This window comes from Erythrolamprus reginae, chromosome 9, assembly GCF_031021105.1.
Source record: "Erythrolamprus reginae isolate rEryReg1 chromosome 9, rEryReg1.hap1, whole genome shotgun sequence".
Classification (NCBI taxonomy): domain Eukaryota; kingdom Metazoa; phylum Chordata; class Lepidosauria; order Squamata; family Dipsadidae; genus Erythrolamprus; species Erythrolamprus reginae.
Window position 1 is genome coordinate 50,260,025 of NC_091958.1, and position 22,475 is coordinate 50,282,499.

At 41.2% G+C, this 22,475-nt stretch overlaps 1 protein-coding gene across 2 annotated transcripts in view; it reads left to right on the forward strand.

The window, feature by feature from the left end:
- The window catches only part of OTOA (otoancorin), a 58,348-nt gene extending 37,963 nt beyond the window's left edge, over positions 1–20,385 (forward strand). Inside the window, exons 20-26 of one of the 2 annotated variants that reach the window (XM_070761902.1) lie at positions 2,137–2,292; positions 4,752–4,894; positions 6,610–6,746; positions 10,294–10,391; positions 14,789–14,981; positions 18,660–18,750; positions 19,749–20,385. In XM_070761902.1, the coding sequence (XP_070618003.1) occupies positions 2,137–2,292; positions 4,752–4,894; positions 6,610–6,746; positions 10,294–10,391; positions 14,789–14,981; positions 18,660–18,727 (795 nt within the window). In that variant the 3' untranslated portion in view covers positions 18,728–18,750; positions 19,749–20,385. Of the gene's footprint in view, positions 1–2,136; positions 2,293–4,751; positions 5,019–6,609; positions 6,747–10,293; positions 10,392–14,788; positions 14,982–18,659; positions 18,751–19,748 lie in introns of those variants that run through there. The other variant, XM_070761903.1, reaches the window with a different exon arrangement.
- The last annotated feature ends 2,090 nt before the right edge of the window (positions 20,386–22,475 follow it).

Here is a 22,475-nt window from a genome sequence, read left to right on the forward strand (position 1 = left end):
TTAAAATATTATAGCAATATTATATCCCGAATTGTTAGTTACACTGGGGGTGACAGAGCTAACAGAGGTGGAGAGTAGAAAAAGTAGAAGTAAATAATGATTGGAAAATGCACAAGTTAATGTCCTCCTATTGCAATGCCCGGGGGGTACAAGTAAATAAATAAAAATCTATAATTCCAGATAAAAACTTCCTAGGAGTACTCACAAAATATATAGTAAGATGGGCAAGTGAAAATGTTCATTTGTTTCCATGACATATCCTAAGATGAGAAGTAGATATATAAAATCTTTCCAATTATATGCTTGTTTCCAAGCTAAAAAAAAAAGCACTGGATGATACAAGAGGTTTACTAAGAGTTAGTGTTATGGCCCGAACAATGAAGAGGTTATTTATTTATTTATTTATTTATTTATTTATTTATTTATTTATTTATCTATCTATCTATCTATCTATCTATCTATCTATCTATTTATTTATTTATTTATATTTATTTATTTTGTCCAATACACAATGAGGGTTTTAGTGGGTATATATCAATATACACATAGTAAAATACATGATGAAGGTTATAGAGGAGATACTCATAGTAAAATATATCTAAGAAAGAATAGAAAAGAAGATATAGTAATAGAACATATCAATGAAAGAATAGAAGAAGAGATATAGGAATAGAAGAAAGGTATAGGAGATATAGGAGAGCAATAGGACAGGGGACGGAAGGCACTCTAGTGCACTTGTAGTCGCCCCTTACTGACCTCTTAGGAATCTGGATAGGTCAACCGTAGATAATCTAAGGGTAAAGTGTTGGGGGTTTGGGGATGACACTGTGGAGTCCGGTAATGAGTTCCACGCTGAGCAGAGGAAGGCTCTGATGGATACTCAGCATCAAACACAGAGATAGAGCCAGGGCCATCCGAACAGTGATATGCTGCCAAAATTTTTACTGCCATGCTATGGGCGTGGTTTATTTTGTGGGTGTGGCTTGATGGTCATGTGACTGGGTAGGGGTGGTTTACTGGCCATGTGACCAGGTGGGAGTGGCTTGACAATCATGTGACCAGGGGGTGGCTTAAAGGTCATGTGCCTGAGTGGGAGTGGCTTACCGATAAGTTTTCAAATAGGTGTTTGGACTCTTTTAGTCCCATTATTTGAATAGCCACAAAAAGCACAAATGATAGACTCATTCCTCCACTCAAAATAGAATACCCTACGAGACTAGACTTTCAATCCTGGGCCTAGAAAGCCTAGAAATAAGACGCCTTCAACAAGATCTAAGTATTGCCCACAAGATCATATGCTGCAACGTCCTGCCTATCAGTGACTACTTCAGCTTTAACTACAACAACACAAGAGCACACAACAGATTTAAACTTAATATTAACCACTCCAAACTTGACTGTAAAAAATATGACTTCAGTAACTGAGTTGTCGAAGCGTGGAACTCATTACCAGACTCCATAGTGTCATCCCCAAACCCCCAACACTTTACCCTTAGATTATCTACGGTTGACCTATCCAGATTCCGAAGAGGTCAGTAAGGGGCGAGTACAAGTGCACTAGAGTGCCTTCCGTCCCGTCCTATTGCTCTCCTATATCTCCTATACCTTTCTTCTATTCCTATATCTCTTCTTCTATTCTTTCATTGATATGTTCTATTACTTTGTCTTCTTTTCTATTCTTTCATAGATATATTTTACTATGAGTATCTCCTCTATAACCTTCATCATGTATTTTACTATGTGTGTGTGTGTGTGTGTGTGTGTGTGTATATATATATATATACTGTATATATACACACACATATACATATACATATACCTACTAAATCTCTCATTGTGCATTGGACAAAATAAATAAATAAAAAATAAATAAAAAATTATTTGTTGAGGAGCACAGTCACATTTTAAAGGTTTTCTACTGAAACCACAAGGGCAGTGGAGCTTTGAGGTTCTGCTCAATTGGGTCCCATCCCAAGCAGATGTGATACAGACAACTCTCTACGTACTCATTTAATGACAGTTCAAAGTTAGAACGGCACTGAAAAAAGTGACTCATGTCTGTTTTTTACAAGACCGTTGCAACCTCTCTGTACTCACAGGATTAAAATTCACGATTGTGTGTGTGTGTTTTTAAAGGTTTGGGGTCTGCCTGGAAGCTGGAAGAGGTACCACGTTGTCTCCCTGGGTTGCATTGTCACAGCGTTGAACGAGAAGGAAATTGCAATGCTGGATCTTGGCTTGGTTGACACCGTTTCCGTCTTGATGCAACAAACAACCTGGAATCCATCTCAGGTTAATCAAAGTTCACACCGAGAGTCCATTGCTAAGAGGGGGTTTGCAAGACTCTCATTATTATTGGTTTTTTTGGTGTATGTTCCTTAAATTTGTGCACTTTGTATGTGGGTGAGGTTGGAAGCAGAGTTGAAAATTATTATTATTATTATTATTATTATTATTATTATTATTATTATTATTATTAATTAGATTTGTATGCCTCCCCTCTCCATAGACTCAGGGCGGCTTACAGCAATGATAAATGACAAATCTAATAATTAGCATCTAAAATAACAATAATACATTTAAAAAGTCTAAAAAACAAGAAACCCCAATATATATATTAAAAAAACATACACACAATCATCATACGCAAAGAACTACATAGGCAGGGGGAGATGTTTTAGTTCCCCCATGCCTGACGACAGAGGTGGGTTTTAAGGAGTTTACAAAAGGCAAGGAGGGTGGGGGAAGTTCTAATCTCTGGAGGGAGCTGATTCCAGAGGGTCAGAGCCGCCACAGAGAAGGCTCTTCCTCTGGGTCCCAGAGGAGACCAACTCTGTGGGACCTAACTGGTTGCTGGGATTCGCTGGGATTTGTGCGGCAGAAGGCACGAATTAGGGTGCTGGAAGTTGCTGGCATCCACCCAAATAAATATCCCTCTTGAAAAGATAGCAGTTGGGCCAAAACAGTCTCTGATTGATTGATTGATTGATTGGTTGGTTGATCGGTTGGTTGGTTGATTGGTTGATTGGTTGGTTGGTTGGTTGGTTGGTTGGTTGGTTGGTTGGTTGGTTGGTTGGTTGGTTGGTTGCTTGATTGGTTTGTTTGTTTGTTTATTTATTTATTTTTATGCCACCCTTCTTCTTAGACTCAGGGCGGCTTACAACATGTTAGCAATGGCATTTTTTTTTAACAGTGCCAGCATATTGCCCCCACAATCCGTGTCCTCATTTTATCACCTTGGAAGGATGGAAGGCTGAGTCAACCTTGAGCCGGTGATGAGATTTGAACTGCTGACCTGCAGACCTAGCAGTCAGCTTTAGTGGCCTGCAGTACTGCACTCTACCCATTGCGCCACCTCAGCTTATTTTACAGGTGTACCCTTAGTAAACCCTCACTCTTATGAACTGGCTCCTCTTCTTTGGTTGTGTAAGAAAATACAATTTGGAAAGAAACATTTTGGGAATCTTTGGGACCCAGCACTCCAAGGTTTTCCTTCAATCCTTGGATCTCAAAGGGGAGAGGGCCGGTGAATGTATTTCAGCTTCAATTGCAATATAATATATGAGCAAACGATAGATACAAACTCAAGGTAAACCGTGCAAAACTCGAGGCAGAAAATACAACTTCAGCAACAAGAGTGGTCAACGCCTGGAATGCTCTACCTGATTTATTTATTTATTTTATTTATTTATTTTGTCCAATACACAATGAGGGTTTTAGTGGGTATATATCAATATACACATAGTAAAATACATGATGAAGGTCATAGAGGAGATACTCATAGTAAAATATATCTAAGAAATAATAGAAAAGAAAGTATAGTAATAGAACGTATCAATGGAAGAATAGAAGAAGAGATATAGGAATAGAGGAAAGGTATAGGAGATATAGGAGAGCAATAGGACAGGGGACGGAAGGCACTCTAGTGCACTTGTACTCGCCCCTTACTGACCTCTTAGGAATCTGGATAGGTCAACCGTAGATAATCTAAGGGTAAAGTGTTGGGGGTTTGGGGATGACACTATGGAGTCCGGGAATGAGTTCCACGCTTCAACAACTCGGTTACTGAAGTCATGTTTTTTACAGTCAAGTTTGGAGCGGTTAATATTAAGTTTAAAATCTGTTGTGTGCTCTTGTGTTGTTGTGGTTGAAGCTGAAGTAGTCGCCGACAGGCAGGACGTTGCAGCATATGATCTTGTGGGCAATACTTAGATCTTGTTGAAGGCGTCTTAGTTCTAAACTTTCTAGGCCCAGGATTGATTGATTCCATTGTTACTTCATCAAACCCCCATAACTTTAACCTTAAACTGTCTATTTTGGACCTCACCCCATTCCTAAGAGGTCCATTAAGTGGGCGTGCATAAGCGCACCAGCATGCCTACCATCCCTGTCCTAATGTCTCCATTTATTGTAGCAATTTCCTGTGTTCTTGTCCATGTTTATACTTTTACCTGTATCTCACACATATTTGACAAATTAAATAATAACTAACTAACTAACTAACTAACTAACTAACTAACTAACTAACTAACTAACTAACTAACTAAATAACTAAATAACTAAATAACTAAATAACTAAATAACTAAATAACTAAATAACTAAATAACTAAATAACTAAATAACTAAATAACTAAATAACTAAATAACTAAATAACTAAATAACTAAATAACTAAATAACTAACTGGGTGGGGAGAGAGAAACATGGGGATATGTATTGTGATTATTGTTGTTTATTTCCACCACCTCCAGGCAAAATCCATTTTACAAGGCTTTCTGGATGATTCGGGACAAGAGATAGCCAGTCTCAAAAGTTTTGATCTGGTAGCTCTCGATGTCAGTCTTTGCACCCTAAACTCGACAGAGGTTGCAGCCATCAACACCACTGAATTCAGGTACCCATCTGTTCTTCTCTCATCCACGAAACGCTTCTAAAAATGTATGAGTCTTCGAAGAAGAGGGGCGGTCTGGAAATCCACTAAATAAACAAATAAACAAACAAATAAATAAAATATGATAGTCCAATTGGGTGGGATATTGCTTTCTTCAAGAGAATAGTCCGCTTTCCCCTGAGATGGTTTTTATTTTGACTCATTCCTCAGGTTTGCAAAGCAACCAAAAATATTATTGCGAACAAGCTGCGGAATATGAAGAATAGTGGCCTTTGTCAATCAGGGCTCTAATGTTGTGTTTAAGCATTAAAATGGCAACTAGCTGCATTCATTAAAAATAATGGATCTAAGCAAATTGTGAAGTATTTTTTGCAGGGTGGTTTTCCACTCCCTGTCTAGATCTGTTGCAGCAGGATGCCTTGTTCAAATTCTACCCATAAAGATGAGAAAAGAGAGCAGCTGCGAAATCCTACAGGCTCTGGTTATTTAAATCTTACATCGTCTCTTACAGCCGAAGGGGCAAAAACTTCCCAGCTCTTGTATCATTGTCTTTTTTTTTCTTTTTTTTTTTCTTTTCTTTTTTTTCATTCTCTTCCTTCCCTTCCTTCCTTCCTTCCTTCCTTCCTCATTACTTACTTACTTACTTACTTACTTACTTACTTACTTACTTACTTACTTACTTATTAGATTTGTATGCCGCCCCTTTCCGTAGACTCGGGGCGGCTCACAACACAATAAAACAGTTCATGACAAATCTAATAATTTACAATTTACAATTTAAAATAGTTAAAAAACCCCATTTTTAAGCAGACATACCATACATAAATTATATAGGCCCAGGGGAGATATCTCAATTCCCCCATGCCTGATGACAAAGGTGGGTTTTGAGGAGTTTACGAAAGGCAAGGAGGGTAGGGGCAATTCTAATCTCTGGGGGGAGCTGTTCCAGAGAGTCGGGGCCGCCACAGAGAAGGCTCTTCCCCTGGGGCCCGCCAACCGACATTGTTTAGTTGACGGGACCCGGAAAAGGCCAACTCTGTGGGACCTAATCGGTCGCTGGGATTCGTGCAGCAGAAGTCGGTCTCGGAGATATTCTGGTCCGATGCCATGAAGGGCTTTATAGGTCATAACCAACACTTTGAATTGTGACCGGAAATTGATCGGCAACCAATGCAGACTGCGGAGTGTTGGTGTAACATGGGCATACCTGGGGAAGCCCATGACTGCTCTTGCAGCTGCATTCTGCACTATCTGAAGTTTCCTTCCTTCCTTCCTTCCTTCCTTCCTTCCTTCCTTCCTTCCTTCCTTCTCTTTCTCTTTCTCTTTCCCTTTCTCTTCCTTTCTTTTCCTTTTTCTTCCTTCCTTCCTCTCTCTATATATATATTTCTTTCTTTCTTTCCCTTCCTTCCTTTTTTCTCTTCCTTCCTTTTTCTTTCTTTCTCATTCTTTTTTCCCCTTTCTTTTTTCTTTTATTTTTCCTTTGCTTCCTTTTTCCCTCCCTCCCTCACTTCCTTCCCTCCCTCCTCTTTCTTTCTTTCTTTCTTTTCTTCTTTCTTTTTTCTTTCTTTCTTTCTTCTCTTTCTTCCCTCCTTCTCTCCCTCTTTCATTCCCTCCCTCCTTTCTATCTTTCCTCTTTCCCTTTCTTCTTCCTATGAAACATTGACAACCAGGTGTCAAAAGGCCGATTGCGATAAGGTGTTCTTGTGATTCCTCTACAGTGTGGTTTTAGCGAGACTGGGCTCCTTGCCGTGTAGTTCCAGCACTCTGCGAGAATTTAAAAAGAAAGTTGAATCAGTATTTGGGAGTCCCACGAAATGGAACCCTGCAATTCTGCAAGAAATTGGGACTATCGCCGGTAAGGAAGTTAGTTAATCACTGCAAGCCATAATTTGCCCCACAATCCTTCAGTTGTGGGTGCGGCATCACTGGAGGTTTTAAGAAGAGATTGGAAGGTCGACCGAGGACATTTATCTCTCCTACAAAGGTCCCTTCAGATGAGGTTGAAGAAATATTTTTGTTTCCATAATCCATTACTTTGAAGAATGTGAGGGAATCATTTCTGTGCTTTTTCACTTTGAATATTTTCCATTTAAACTACATAGGTGTTCTGTCGGGCTCTCTGGTAGAATCCTCCCAAAAATTCACAGGTACAAATTTCACACACACACACACACACACACGTTTGAAAATTCAAAATAATGTTCTTTATAATGAAAATTCACTTAACCTAAGCCCTCTTTTGGTATAGCAAAGAGCACTGGTCTCCAAACAAACTGATAATTTGTACAAGTCCCTTATCAGTTCTGTGATACTTAGCTTGCAGCTGGGAGGCAATTCACAGTCCTTCTTCTTTCACAAAGTGAAACACACTTTGCTCTGGTTTAGTTTCAAAGCGGGGAAAAATCAGCACACAAAAAGTCCAAGTCAGTAAAGCAGTCAAGAAACACAACGATCAGATAATCCTCCACAATGGCCAAACCCACAGGCTGCTCTTTATAGCAGCCTCACTAATGACCACAGCCCCACCCAACCACAGGTGGCCTCATTTTCTTTGATAATAATCTCTCAGTTGTTGCTGCCTATGCATCACTCTCCGCATGCGTGGCTGTATCATTAACTCTTGTTCTGAATCCAAGGAGGAGCTAGATAATTGATCTCCTTCTGAGCTGTCTGCCCCACTCTCCTCCTCCCTGTCACTCAGGTCTTCTTGGTCAGAGGAGCCTTCATCAGCAGATTCCACCGGGGGAAAAACAGGCCTGCAGCATGTGGATGTCTCCCCCACATCCACAGTCCTTGGGGCAGGAGCAGGGCCAGAGCTAACCACAACACATAGGTTGTGATTCTGTGTGATATGATTAAACAGCTTTTTTTCCTGTGAATATTTTAAAACCGGATTTTCCTGAACATGACCTTTTGAGACAGTGATTCTCAATCTGGGGATCGGGACCCCTTTGAGGGTCGAACGACTGTTTCACAAGGGTCGCCTAAGGCCATGGGAAAAAACAAATTTCCCACAGTGTTAGGAACTAAAGTGTCTATTCTGGCCCCTTGGAACCTATTTTTACAATCCAACCAATCGGGCGTTTACATTGGGGGTGTCCCCTCTGACCTTCCTGCCAATCAGCTTAAAGCTCTGTTGGGAGAATTGGTGCTAGACTTATGGTTGGGGGTCACCACAACATGAGGAACTGTATTAAAGGGGTCGCGGCATTAGAAAGGTTGAGAACCACGGTTTTGAGAGATATATCTATATGCGTGATTTGGGATAAGGGCTACAGTTATCTAAGAGCACAAACAGTTTAATAAAGTCTATTTAAAAATAATAATAAAAAAAATATAAAGAGGTGCACAGAGATAAATTTGATGAAGGAATGCAAGAACTGTTGAGAGAAAGCAAAACGTTAGCACCAAAACCTCTGGGAAAGGAGAAAGCGTGAGAAAAAACTTAAGATAATCCTGGCTTGAATCTGTTTGCTATTATTATTATTATTATTATTATTATTATTATTATTATTATTTATTAGATTTGTATGCTGCCCCTCTCCGCAGACTAGGGGCGGCTCACAGCAGTGACAAAAACAATATACATTGACATATCGAATAATTCAAAATCTAAAATAACACTTGTACATTTAAAAATCTAAAAGCAAAGAACCCCAATTAAAAAAAACACATACATACAATATAATGCACTAAAACTACATAGGCAGGGGGAGATGTCTCAGTTTCCCCACGCTTGACGACAGAGGTGGGTTTTAAGAAGTTTACGAAAGGCAAGGAGGGTAGGGGCAGTTCTAATCTCTGGAGGGAGCTGATTCCAGAGGGTCGGGGCCGCCACAGAGAAGGCTCTTCCCCTGGGTCCCGTCAGACGACATTGTTTAGACGACGGGACCCGGAGAAGACCAACTCTGTGGGACCTGACCGGTCACTGGGATTCGTGCAGCAGAAGGCGGTCCTGGAGATATCCTGGTCCGGTGCCATGAAGGGCTTTATAGGTGATGACCAACACTTTGAATTGTGACCGGAAACTGATCGGCAACCAATGCAGACTGCGGAGTGTTGGATTAACATGGGCATATTTGGAAAAGCCCATGATTGCTCTCGCAGCTGCATTCTGCACGATCTGAAGTTTCCGAACACTCTTCAAAGGTAGCCCCATGTAGAGAGTGTTACAATAGTTGAGCCTCGAGGTGATGAGGGCATGAGTGACTGTGAGCAGTGAGTCCCGGTCCAGATAGGGCCAAAACTGGTGCACCAGGCAAACCTGGGCAAATGCCCCCCTCGCCACAGCTGAAATATGTTTCTCTAATGAGAGCTGTGGATCGAGGAGGACGCCCAAGTTGCGGACCCTCTCTGAGGGGGTCAATAATTCCCCCCCCCCCGGGTGATGGACGGGCAGATGGAATTGTCCTTGGGAGGCAAAACCCACAGCCACTCTGTCTTATCCGGGTTGAGCTTGTGTCTGTTGACACCCATCCAGGCCCCAACAGCCTCCAAGCCCCGGCACATCACTTCCACTGCTTTGTTGACTGGACATGAATCGTTGACTGGACATAATCCTGGCTTGAATCTGTTTGGTATCTGAAGATAGAATAGAATAGAATAGAATTTTTATTGGCCAAGTGTGATTGGACACACAAGGAATTTGTCTTGGTGCATATGCTCTCAGCGTACATAAAATAAAATATACATTTGTCAAGAATCATGTGGTACAACACTTAATGATTGTCATAGGGGTCAAATAAGCAATGAAGAAGCAATATTAATAAAAATCTTAGGATATACGCAACAAGTTACAGTCATACAGTCAACATGGGAGGAAATGGGTGAAAGGAATGATGAGAAAAACTAGTAGAATAGAAGTGCAGATTTAGTAGAAAGTCTGACAGTGTTGAGGGGATTATTTGTTTAGTAGAGTGATGGCGTTCGGGAAAAAACTGTTCTTGTGTCTAGAAGCAAATGCGACCTTCAATGAAATTGAGTTTGATACCCCTAATGTAAAGTCTCCTGCTTGGGCAGGGGGTTGGATTAGATGACCTCCAAGGTCCCTTCCAGCTCCGTTACTCTGTTCTGATCTGATTCACCTTCTATGCAGCAACACAGAAGTAAAAGAAAATAGAGAGAGCCTCCCCCCCCCTCTTTGGAGCCATTCTTATTAAAATAAAAAAACATCAAAAATTAGAATTGCACTAATTAAATGTGCACTAAAAAGTTGTTTCCCATCAAACGTTCATTTAATTGCAAGCTCGGGTCTGATTTCCCAGAGGGGCTTGAAATCCTGATTTTAGAATCAAATATCGATCCGCTAAGGGCTGGCGCTCCTCAAAAGCTCCGAAAATTCGGTCTAATCGGAACAGCGTGAAATTGCGTCTTGATCGCTTCACTTTTCTCTCCATTGCTAGCTGGCTTAAACGAGAAGGAATTAAGAGCCCTCCATCCCGAATTGATGGCTTATTTCCAGCCTGCGGCCATCGCATCCATCCCCAGTGAAATATTTAAAGTAAGTCAGAAAGTTTTCCGTTTGGTTTGCTGACTTCTTCATATTTTAACTTTATTTTGGAGGGGGGGTGAAGTGTGAGGGGAGGAACGTATGGCTTTGCAGCTGGTTACATATTTAAGAGACCCAATTTGGTATAGGGGGTGAAGGGACTGGGCTAAGACACCAGGGGATTGTGAGTTTTAGTCCTGCCTTGGGCATGAAAGACAGCTGGGCCAGTCACTCTCTCTCAGCCCTGGGAAAAAATCAATGGCCAAATGCTTCCAAAGGTTTTGTTAAAAAAACTCATCCAGGCAGTCAACTTGAAGATGCCTAACATTTACTATCCTTCCTTCCTTCCTTCCCCCTTCCTTCCTTCCTTCTTTCCCTCCCTCCCTTTTCAAAATCAGTCTTCCTTCCTTCTCAAATCCTTCCTTCATTTTCAAAATTAGTATTCTTCCGTTCTCAAAATCTTTCCTTCTTATTAAAAATCTTCCTTCCTTCCTTCTTTCCTTTTCAAAATCAGTCTTCCTTCCTTCTCAAATCCTTCCTTCATTTTCAAAATTAGTATTCCTCCGTTCTCAAAATCTTTCCTACTTATTCAAAATTTTCCTTCCTTCCTTCTTTCCTTTTCAAAATCAGTCTTCCTTCCTTCCTCTTTCTCTTTCTCTGTTTTTCCTTCTCTTTTTCCCTCCCCACACCCTCAGGTTCCCCCCACCACTTCATCATCTAAGAGTGACATTTTTGCAGCTGTTCAAACCTGAACCAAAAGGGGGGGGGGAAGAGAGGGATGCATTTATATCTCATAATTACTTGCTGCCTTGGGAGACAAATGCCTTCTGAAACAAAAAAAAAGACAACTCTAACACAAAACCCAAATGTCAGTTGTTCACATTTGCTGTCATTGTTCTACAATACAAGGAAAGATAATGACTGTGCAGTTCTAATCATAGGGTTTGGCTTCCAACGTAGGTATAATCATATGACTATGTTTGGTAGAATATTCTGCATTGCAATTGGGAGCGGGGTCAACTTTCAGGTATCTTTGTTCTCTTCATTGTCTGACTGGTGTCACCATGGAAAACTCTAAAGTCACCATTTGCTTGCAGGAATGAAAGCAGGTGCATTTTGAAGCTTATAAATTAACAGATGAATGGAAGAGGCCTTAAAGGTTTTATTTATTTATTTATTTTTATTCATTCATTTGTCCAATACACAAATACATAGGAAGAATCTTGAGCATTGCCCACAAGATCATATGCTGCAACGTCCTACCGGTCAATGGCTACTTCAGCTTCAACCGCAACAACACAAGAGCACGCAACAGATTCAAACTTAATACGAACCGCTCCAAACTTGACTGTAAAAAATTTGATTTCAACAATCGAGTTATCGAAGCATGGAACTCACTACCGGACTCAATTGTGTCAACACCTAACACTTAACACTTCTCCCTTAGACTCTCCACGATTGACCTCTCCAGGTACCTAAGAGGCCAGTAAGGGGCGTGCATAAGTGCACTGGTGTGCCTTTCGTCCCCTGTCCAATTGTCTTTCCTTTCTTTCACCCATCTTATATAGTCTCTTCCTTTTATATAATCTCTCCTCTAAGTTTACTTTCTCCCTCATTTATATTATCACATGTCTATTTTTCTTCCTATGTATTTGTGCATTGGACAAATGAATGAATAAATAAAAATAAAGAAAATAAACATGAAATAATATATATAAGGATAAAAGTGAAAATAGAAGAGAAGATATATGAAAGGAAGAAAATATATATGATATATGAGATAAAGGAAAGACAATTGGACAGGGGACGAAAGGCACACCGGTGCACTTATGTACGCCCTTACTGGCCTCTTAGGAACCTGGAGAGGACAATTGTGGAGAGTCTAAGGGAGAAATGTTGGGGGTTAGGGGTTGACACAATTGAGTCCGGTAATAAGTTCCACGCTCCGACAACTCGATTGTTAAAGTCATATTTTTTACAGTCAAGTATGGAGCGGTTCGTATTAAGTTTGAATCTGTTGCGTGCTCTTGTGTTGTTGCGGTTGAAGCTGAAGTAGTCATTGACCGGTAGGACATTGCAGCATATGATCTTATGGGCAATACTTAAATCGTGTTTTGGGCGCCGTAGTTCTAGGCTTTCAAGACCCAGGATTGTTAGTCTATTTTTGTAGCATATTCTGTTTCGAGGTCTTCGACTCAAGCAGAAAACCTTGTACCAGGGATGCCATCGGTGGCATCTGGAGCCATATCTGCTGGTACATGAGCTGTTTATTTATTTTATTTATTTGATTTTTATGCCGCCCTTCTCCTTAGACTCAGGGCGGCTTACAACATGTTAGCAATAACACTTTTGAACAGAGCCAGCCTATTTGCCCCCACAATCCGGGTCCTCATTTTACCCACCTCGGAAGGATGGACGGCTGAGTCAACCTTGAGCCGGTGATGAGATTTGAACCGCTGACCTACAGATCTACAGTCAGCTTCAGTGGCCTGCAGTACAGCACTCACTGTTTGTTTATTTATTTATTTATTAGATTTGTATGCCGCCCCTCTCCGTAGACTCTGGGTGGCTAACAACAGTAATAAACAGCATGTAACAAATCTAATGTTTAAAATAATTTAAAAACCCTCATTAAAACCAACCATACTCACAAACATACCATGCATAAATTGTATAGGCCTAGGGGGAAAAGGGTAGTTCAGTTCCCCCAAGCCTGACGACAGAGGTGGGTTTTAAGGAGCTTACGAAAGGCTAGGAGGGTGGAGGCAATTCTGAGCTGGTTCCAGAGGGTCGGGGCCGCCACAGAGAAGCCTTTTCCCCTGGGTCCCGCCAGACGACATTGTTTAGTTGACGGGACCTGAAGAAGCCCGACTCTGTGGGACCTAACCGGTCTCTGGGATTCGTGCAGCAGAAGGTGGACCCGGATGTATTCTGGTCCGATGTCATGAAGGGCTTTATAGGTCATAACCAACACTTTGAATTGTGACCTAGCTCAGCTCCAACATGCTTGTGTGTGCCGGCCAGCTCAGTTTTGGCTCGCACAGAGGCTCTGGGAGGGCGTTTTTGGCTTCCAGAGAGCCTCTGGGGGGATGAGGTAGGGCGTTTGTACCTTCCTTTGGCTCCAGGGAAGCCTTTGGAGCCTAGAGAGATCAAAACAAGAGCCCACTGGGCCCACTAGAAGTTGGGAAACAGGCCATTTCTGGCCTCCAGAGGGCCTCCGGGGGGCGGGGGAAGCTATTTTCACCCTCCACAGGCATTGAATTACAGGTGTGGGCATTCACGCATGTGTGATAGCATGTGTGCACGCTCGTTCAGCACCTGAGGAAAAACAGGTTCGCCATCATTGCCCTATACTAGTGATGGTGAACCTTTATTCCCGAAAGAGCGTGCTTGCACGCTGTCGCAATATGCACGTGTCCACATCCATAATTCAATGCCTGGGAGGGCGACATCAATGGGGTAGCCAGGTTCACTTCACAACCAGGTTACTAACTTAACAACTGCAGTGATTCATTTAATAACTACGGCAAGAAAAGTCGTAAAATTGGAGCAAACCTCACTAAAGAACAGTGGCTCAGAAATTTGAGGGTTCACTTGTGGCCGTAAGTCAAGGACCACCTGTTGTGTTCGTTTAAAGAAATAATAGAAAATCGCTGATTGGTTAAGACGCGGCTAAGTTTAGGTTGCCACCAAAAACAAACGGTTGACAGTAAAAAGCCCGCGCATTAGAAAAGCTATAAATAGGGCAACGGATTAGCCGTTGCCCTTGTTGGGAGTTGCTATTGAGAGGAACAGTTGGTTGTTGTATTTTGGAAATAAATATGCTTTGAGCAAACAGAAGTCTCCGGTGCAGTGATTTAACGGTGGCGACGAGGAGGTCGAACTCCAGCTAATCAACCATGACCTCGGTCATGGCTCCACCACCGCCTTTCTTCAATCCGGACGTAGAATCCTGGACATCTTACATGTCCAAATTTCGAATTTTCTTACAAGCAAGTAACCTGCAGGACGCTAAAGACGGCAGAAAGTGAGCTATATTTTTAAGTTATTGTGGACCGGCAATTTATAGTTTAGCCTCCACTCTGGTTGACCCAGAGACTTTGGAAACTGTTGCTTGGTCCACCCTACAAACCAAGCTTGCCGCACACTTTCAACCAACAACTCCAGTTCGAGTTTACCGCCACCAATTTGTACTGATGCGCCAATCTGAAGGCGAATCGACGAACGACTTTGCCACTCGCCTACGCTCCGTCCTGGCCAAGTGTAAATTCAACGGATTAGCCGTTGCCCTTGTTGGGAGTTGCTATTGAGAGGAACAGTTGGTTATTGTATTTTGGAAATAAATATGCTTTGAGCAAACAGAAGTCTCCGGTGCAGTGATTTAACACCACCTGCATTTATTATCGCAGGAGCTGTCTCCAGAGCAGCTTGCAAACCTTGGTCCCGAAAACGCAGCCAGGACGACGGACTCTCAGCGCCAACATCTGAGTGAAGAGCAACTTGAGAGTCTCCGAATGGCTTTGGATGGGGGAAGGACGAGAATCCAAGAAGTATCCTTGAGTGAAAGTACAATCCACTCAACATCTGGACCTCTTTTGAACGGTGAGTTTTCTTTTTTCAAAAGTACCCTTCTGTATTTTTCGGAGTATAAAATGCACCAGAGTATAAGGTGCACTTTAGTTTAGAGGGAGAGAAATAGGGGGTGGTGGTGGTGGAGGGAAATCTAGCTACCAGGTATTCATCCTGCTAGGGTCTTTAGTCTGTTTTATCCCCTGGTTAGGTTTGAAAAACAACTTCTTTGGAGGGAGTAGCAAGGAAAGCAAGCCTGCAAAGAATTAGGGCTGGCAAAAAATTTCTTTGGAGTAGCAATGAGAAAATTCTGCAAGCCGGGCTGAAAAAACCTTTTTTATAGGGAGTAGCAGTGAAAACAAGCCTGCCAAGATTTAGGGCTGGAAAAAAAACTTCTTGGGAGTAGCAATGAAAATAATCCTGCAATCCGGGAAGATCGTTGTATGCCGCCCTGAGTCTTCGGAGAGGGGCGGCATACAAATCTAATAAATTATTATTAATTATTATTATTGCTAGCACTTCATTAAAGCTGAAAAAACCTTTTTCGGAGGGAGTAGCAATGAAAACAAGCCTCCAAGTAGGGCAGAGCTGGGGAGATCATTTGTACCTTGTTAGGGCTGCGGGAAAAAAGTTTTGGAAGGGGGGAAAAATACATTTGGAGTATAAGACGCACCCAAATTTTCAGCCTCTTTTACGGGGGAATAAGCTGCGTCTTATACTTCAAAAATGTAGTAATTCTCATTATAATTTCATAGGGGTTTCTTTTGTTTTGTTTTGTATTTACTTCCCTAGGGAGTTGAGCAGCATACAAATTCAAACAAACAAACAAAATTGGGATCAGAATTTATTATTATTATTATTATTATTATTATTATTATTATTATTATTATTATTTATTAAACTCGGGGCGGCTCACAACAATATTTCCATTGCTAAGCGGGACAGTTGTGAGGTAATTTTAGAGTGGCGTCAAGTTAGCCACGCCCGCCCAGTTGGCCACACCCAGTGAGTGGCGTCAAGCTGTCCACGCCCACCCAGTCAGCCACACCCACCCAGTCTGCCATGTTTCCCCGCTCCCATGTCAACCACAGCCATGTTGCATCCCGCAATGAAATTGAGTTTGACAGCCTTGCTGTAAAGGGAACCGATCAATTTCCCTCAGGTCGGCAGTTGCTCCCTCCTGCAACCTTGTTGTTTCGGGAGCTCACAGGTGCTGCCTCTTAAGTTCTCCCTCTGGGTTTTCACACAGCAAAAACAGCTGCGAAGTGACATACACACACACACCCCTTCATTAATTTCTCTGGCTTTGCTCCCGTCACCGATTCCCAGTGAGAAGAACAGCTGCTTCCTGCAGGGGCGAGCGGCTGACCTTTTTCATTTTATCCGCTGAGTCGAGGTTTATTTATTAATTGAACTTCTAGGCCGCCCTTTTACGAAGACTCAGGGTGGCTTACAACATATAAAAGAAATGATATAATACAACAACAACAACAACAACAATAATAATAATAATAATAATAATTTATTAGATTTGTATGCTGCCCCTCTCTGAAGACTACAAACTTGAACAATTATTATTATTATTATTATTATTATTATTATTATTATTATTATTATGTCAGTACAACACAACAAACGAGATCACTATGCTGGATTTTGTATTTCATCACCAGTCGGGCGCTTCCCAAGCACTTAGGACTGCGTGATGTAGCGGCGAATTATGTTTGCCCATCCCAGTAAAGCGGCCTTTTGCAATTGACAGATGGAGATTTTGTCAATTCCGATGGTTTTCAAATGTCCGCTGAGATCCTTTGGTACTGCGCCCAGCGTGCCAAGTACCCCTGGGACCACTTTCACTGACTTATGACAGAGTCGTTGCAGCTCGATTTTTAGATCTTTGTATTTCACTAATTTTTCAGGCACATGATCCCACCAGTTCTTTGCCACTGGTAAATGGTAGTTCCGGCACAAGTTCCAGTGGATCATCTGTGCCACAGCATCATGTCTATGCTTGTAGTCAGTCTGTGCAATCTTTTTGCAGCAGCTGAGTATGTGATCGATTATTATTATTATTATTATTATTATTATTATTATTATTATTATTATTATTATTTAGATGTGTATGCCACCCCTCTCCGTAGACAATGGGCGCTATCTAACAAAATGAAATTCAATGGTGAAAAATGTAAGGTCCTACATTTAGGCAAGAAAAACAGAACGGCACAGGTACAGTATATGTGGTACATTGCTCGACAGTAGTAAGTGTGAGAGGGATCTTGGAGTCCCAGTGGACAACCATTTAAATAGGAGCCAGCTGTGTGCAGCAGCTGCCCAAAAAGCCAACACAGTTCTAGGCTGCATTAACAGAGGGATAGAATCAAGATCACAAGAAATGTTAATACCACACTTTATAAGGCCACACTTGGGATATTGCTTTCAGTTTTGGTCGCCACGATGTAAAAAGAAGAGACGATTAGGGGACTGGAGGCTAAAACATATAAAGAACGGTTGCAGGAACTGGGGCATGGCTAGTTTAATGAGGAGAAGGACTAGGAGAGACATGATAGCAGTCTTCCAATATCTCAGGGGTTGCCACAAAGAAGAAGGAGTCAACCTATTCTCCAAAGCTCTTGAGGGCAAAACAAGAAGCAATGGGTGGAAACTAAACAAGGAGAGAAGCAATGCTGGCGTGGCTGCATTTTGGACTAAATTAGTCCAAATAATTAGTTCAAATTAATCCAAACCCAGATGTTATCTGGGTTGACCTCTTGTACAGTTTTAAACCATCACGGGGAGCCTCCCCACCTGTTTTCAATGGGGAGAACAGATTCGTTTATCAGAGGCTCAGGTTGAAAACCCATTGGCTTGAAAGCCTGGGCAGTTGTTGATAGTCGTGCCAGCAACCGAGAAGTGCAACAGAAATGATGAAAGTGGACATTACAATTGGCTAAGATTGTGTTCCAAGATTTCAGGGGTTGCCACAAAGAAGAGGGAGTCAAGCTGTTCTCCAAAGCACCTGAGGGTAGAACAAGAAGCAATGGAATTAAGGAGAAATTTCCTGACAATTAGAACAATTAATCCTGGGAACAGCTTGCCTCCAGAAGTTGTGAATGCTCCCATCACTGGAGGTTTTGCAGAAGAGACTGGAGAACCATTTGTCCAAGTGGTATCTGGTTTCCTGCCTGAGCAAGGGATTGGACTAAAACAGTATTTCCCAACTTTGGCAACTTGAAGATATTTGGACTTCAACTCCCAGAATTCCCCAGCCAGCGGATGCTGGCTGAGGAATTCTGGGAGTTGAAGTCCAAATAGATTCAAGTCGCTAAGGTTGGGAAACACTGGACTAGAAGACCTCCAAGGTCCCTTCCAACTCTGTTATTCTGGTGGCTTCTCTTCAGTGGCAGAGGCCCAGAAACTTAATCTGTATTAGAATATTCGGTAAGGAAGAGCAAATATCTTGAAGGCCAGCTGGAGCTGGCCCTTCCGCCCTCTGCTGTTTTCCTGTTTTTCCGAAAAAGGATATTTTTCACCATGGTCTCATCCTGGAATAAGTGAGCAAATAAAAGTGAAGAATTAATGGGTGAATGTTCTCTGGACCAAGAGGTCTCCATTACCTTGGCAACTTTAAGGCTGGTGGACTGGTATTTTAACAACTTGACCAAAGTACTAATTCTTTGCTCTTCACCTCCTCTACCTCAATTTCTTTTCCAGGTGCTTCCTTACCCTACAGGTTAAACCTTTGGATGTCTGCTGTTTTAGTCCTGCATCTGGTCTCCTGAACTGATCACTTTTGAAGTTAACAGTAAGTCTGTATTATTATTATTATTATTATTATTATTATTATTATTATTATTATTATTATTGTTGCTGCTGTTGTTAACAAAAACAGTAATACACAGCAAATGAGATTGCTATGCTGGATTTCGTATCACAATATCACAAGTCGAACACTTCCCAAGCATCTAGACTATGTGATTTTTATTATGATTATGATTAACAAAAACAGTAATACACAGCAAACAAGATTGATATATTAATATGCTGGATTTCGTATCACAATATCACAAGTTGAATACTTCCCAAGCGTGTGATTTTAATAATAATAATAATAATAATAATAATAATAATAATAATAATAATAATAATAATATCATCATCATCATCATCATCATCATCATCATATCAGCGGACATTTGAAAACCATTGGAATTGACAAAATCTACATCTGTCAATTACAAAAGGCCACTTTACTGGGATCGGCAAACATAATTCGCCGCTACATCACGCAGTCCTAGGTGCTTGGGAAGCGCCCGACTGGTGATGAAATATGAAATCCAGCATAGTGATCTCGTTGGCTGTGTTGTACTGACATAGTAATAATAATAAATAATTTAAAATAATTATTATTATTATCATCATCATCGACCACGCATTGTAATTATTGTGTATGATATTGGGAACCTCTCAAAACAATGTTCTTTCAACTTATAATAATAAAAAAAATGTATTAGACTTGTATGCTGCCCCTCTCCGGAGACTATTGTGTTGATTGTTGTTTTTATGATGTAATGATGTATAAGATGAGGACAGCAGATTTCAACAAAATATGGTTTTCTTCAGATTTAAGAATGGGTGAAGAACATTTTAACAACTGGCAAAAACGGTACATAAGATCGGGTACAAGTTGCTTAACAACCTCCTTACTTAGCCACAGAAATTTTAGAAGTCCAATTGTAGTTGCAAGGTTACCTATATTTATGTCTTCCACATTATTCTTATCTTTATTTTTATTTTCCCCAGAGGCTTCCAGCTGACATTGCAAAGTTGGAGGAATGGTCTTTCGAAAAACCCGCTGACGTTTAAAGAATTAAAATAATGGCTTTTAAAAAAAAAAATCTGGGGCAATCAAGTCAGTTCCAGGAATGCATTCAATATTTGCAAGCATCTTACATTCACGGAGGCAACGGAGTCTATTGAAGCATTCAAAAACTTTCCTAAAAGAATATCGATAGCTTTTAGATGAACTTAGAAGGCGACTAGGCAAGCATTACTTGTTTAAAACTGCTCAGTGCAGGAATGTAACTTTTGATTCAAATGTATAAATACCAAGTTTTGGAATTGGGATACTTCCTGTTCAGACTATTGACAGAATTTAGGATTACAGAGAATCAAAAGGGATGACCTTAGCAGAACTAAGTCCCAGGAAGGGAAGAATTTAAAGCAATGCCATTCTTCTCATTATTATTTTATTTGTAAAAGGGTTTTCTTTCTTGAAAAACATGATATTTAGGTAAGTATCTCTCTAATGGATTTAATATTGCAATGTTAACTTGCTTCAAGGCAAATAGTGCTCGAGTTTCCACCATTCACTTAGTGACTGTTCGAAGCTACAATTGCACTGATAAAAGTGACTTACAATCTGGATGAAATTCAAAAATTTTCCCTATTGATTCTGTGGGCGTGGCTCGGTGGGCGTGGCAGGGGGAGGATACTGCAAAATCTCTGTTCCTATTGCAAAATCTCCATTCCTATTTGCTAGTTCTCCGAACTACTCAACATTTCTGTTACTGGTTCTCTGGAACATGTCAGAACCTGCTGAATTTAACCCCTGCTTACGATGTGGACAAAATTTGGGTGCTTGGCAAACTGGCATGTAGTGTATGTATGATGGTTGCAAGCATCCCAAAATCATTTGCAACCTTTGCAACCTGTTTCCAACAACCAAAGTCAACCGGGCAACCTAGATTCGTATAACAATTATTATTATTATTATTATTATTATTATTATTATTATTATTATTACTATTATTATTATTATTATTATTGTTATTATTATTATTAATTGGATTTGTATGCCGCCCCTCTCCGCAGACTCGGGGCGGCTAACAACAGTGATAAAAAACAGCATGTAACAATCCAATATTAACAACTAAAAAACCACTTATTATAAAACCAAACATACATACAAACATACCATGCGTAAATTGTAAGGCCTAGGGGGAAAGAATATCTCAGTTCCCCCATGCCTGATGGAAGAGGTGGGTTTTAAGCAGCTTACGAAAGGCACAGAGGGTGGGGGCTATTCTAATATCTGGGGGGAGTTGGTTCCAAAGGGCCGGGGCCGCCACAGAGAAGGCTCTTCCCCTAGGTCCCGCAAAACGACATTGTTTAGTTGATGGGACCTGGAGAAGGCCCACTCTGTGGGACCTAACTGGTTGCTGGGATTCGTGCAGCAGAAGGCGGTCCCTGAGATAATCTGGTCCGGTGCCATGAAGGGCTTTATAGGTCATAACCAACACTTTGAATTGTGACCGGAAACTGATCGGCAACCAATGCAGACTGCGGAGTGTTGTTGTAACATGGGCAAATTTGGGAAAGCCCATGACTGCTCTCGCAGCTGCATTCTGCACGATCTGAAGTTTCCGAATACTTTTCAAAGGTAGCCCCATGTGGAGAGCGTTACAGCATGAGTGACTGTGAGCAGTGACTCCCGGTCCAAATAGGGCGGCAACTGGTGCACCAGGTTCACTTAGCTCCAGTGATTCACTTACCAATAGAAATTCTGGTCCCAGTTGCCTTCCTAAATTGAGGACAGCCAATATTCTGCAAATGTGCCCATCTTACTTTTTATTAATATGATGACTGTCAATAAATGTAACCAATGCAAAGGAAAACTCTGTTGTTGTCCTGCAATGTTGCTACAAAGTGGGGGGTTCTTAGAGAAAGAAGTTGAACAAACACTGGTCTATATTAATGAAGACAAATTCTAATAGTTCTTGACCACACAATAAATTCCAATTAAGCTGATTTATTGCTGGTGCCGATACACAAGATTCGAATTAATTTATGGTCAACCGCTAAATTGACTGGGTGGGGTATTCTGGAAGTTGGAGTTGCCCTGGTTTAAAAATGGCTAATTTTGAGAAACACTACAATAATTATACCATCCATCCTCTACACCAGTGTTTCCCAACCTTGGCCACTTGAAGATATTTGGATTTCAACTCCCAGAATTCCCCAGCCAGCGAATGCTGGCTGGGGAATTCTGGGAGTTGAAGTCCAAATATCTTCAAGTGGCCAAGGTTGGGAAACACTGTTCTACCCCCCCCCCCAAATAGGGCAAGTTTTTGATTTTGCACAGTGATGAAGAACAGATGATAGGTAGGTAGGTAGATGATAGCTGGATGCTAGATGATACAGGCAGATAAGAGATAGATAGATGATAGATAGATAGATAGATAGATAGATAGGATAGCAAATAGATGATAGATACATGCACTTAGAAATGATATAGATGATAGATTAGATAGCACAGATAGAGATGATATATACTCTTTAAAAAAATAAAGGGAACACTCAAATAACACATCCTAGATCTGAATGAAATATTCTCATTGAATACAGTGATCCCCCGATCATTGCGAGGGTTCCGTTCCAGGACCCCTAGCAATGATCGGGTTTTCGCGAAGTAGCGCTGCGGAAGTAAAAACACCATCTGCGCATGCGCAGATGGTGTTTTTACTTCCG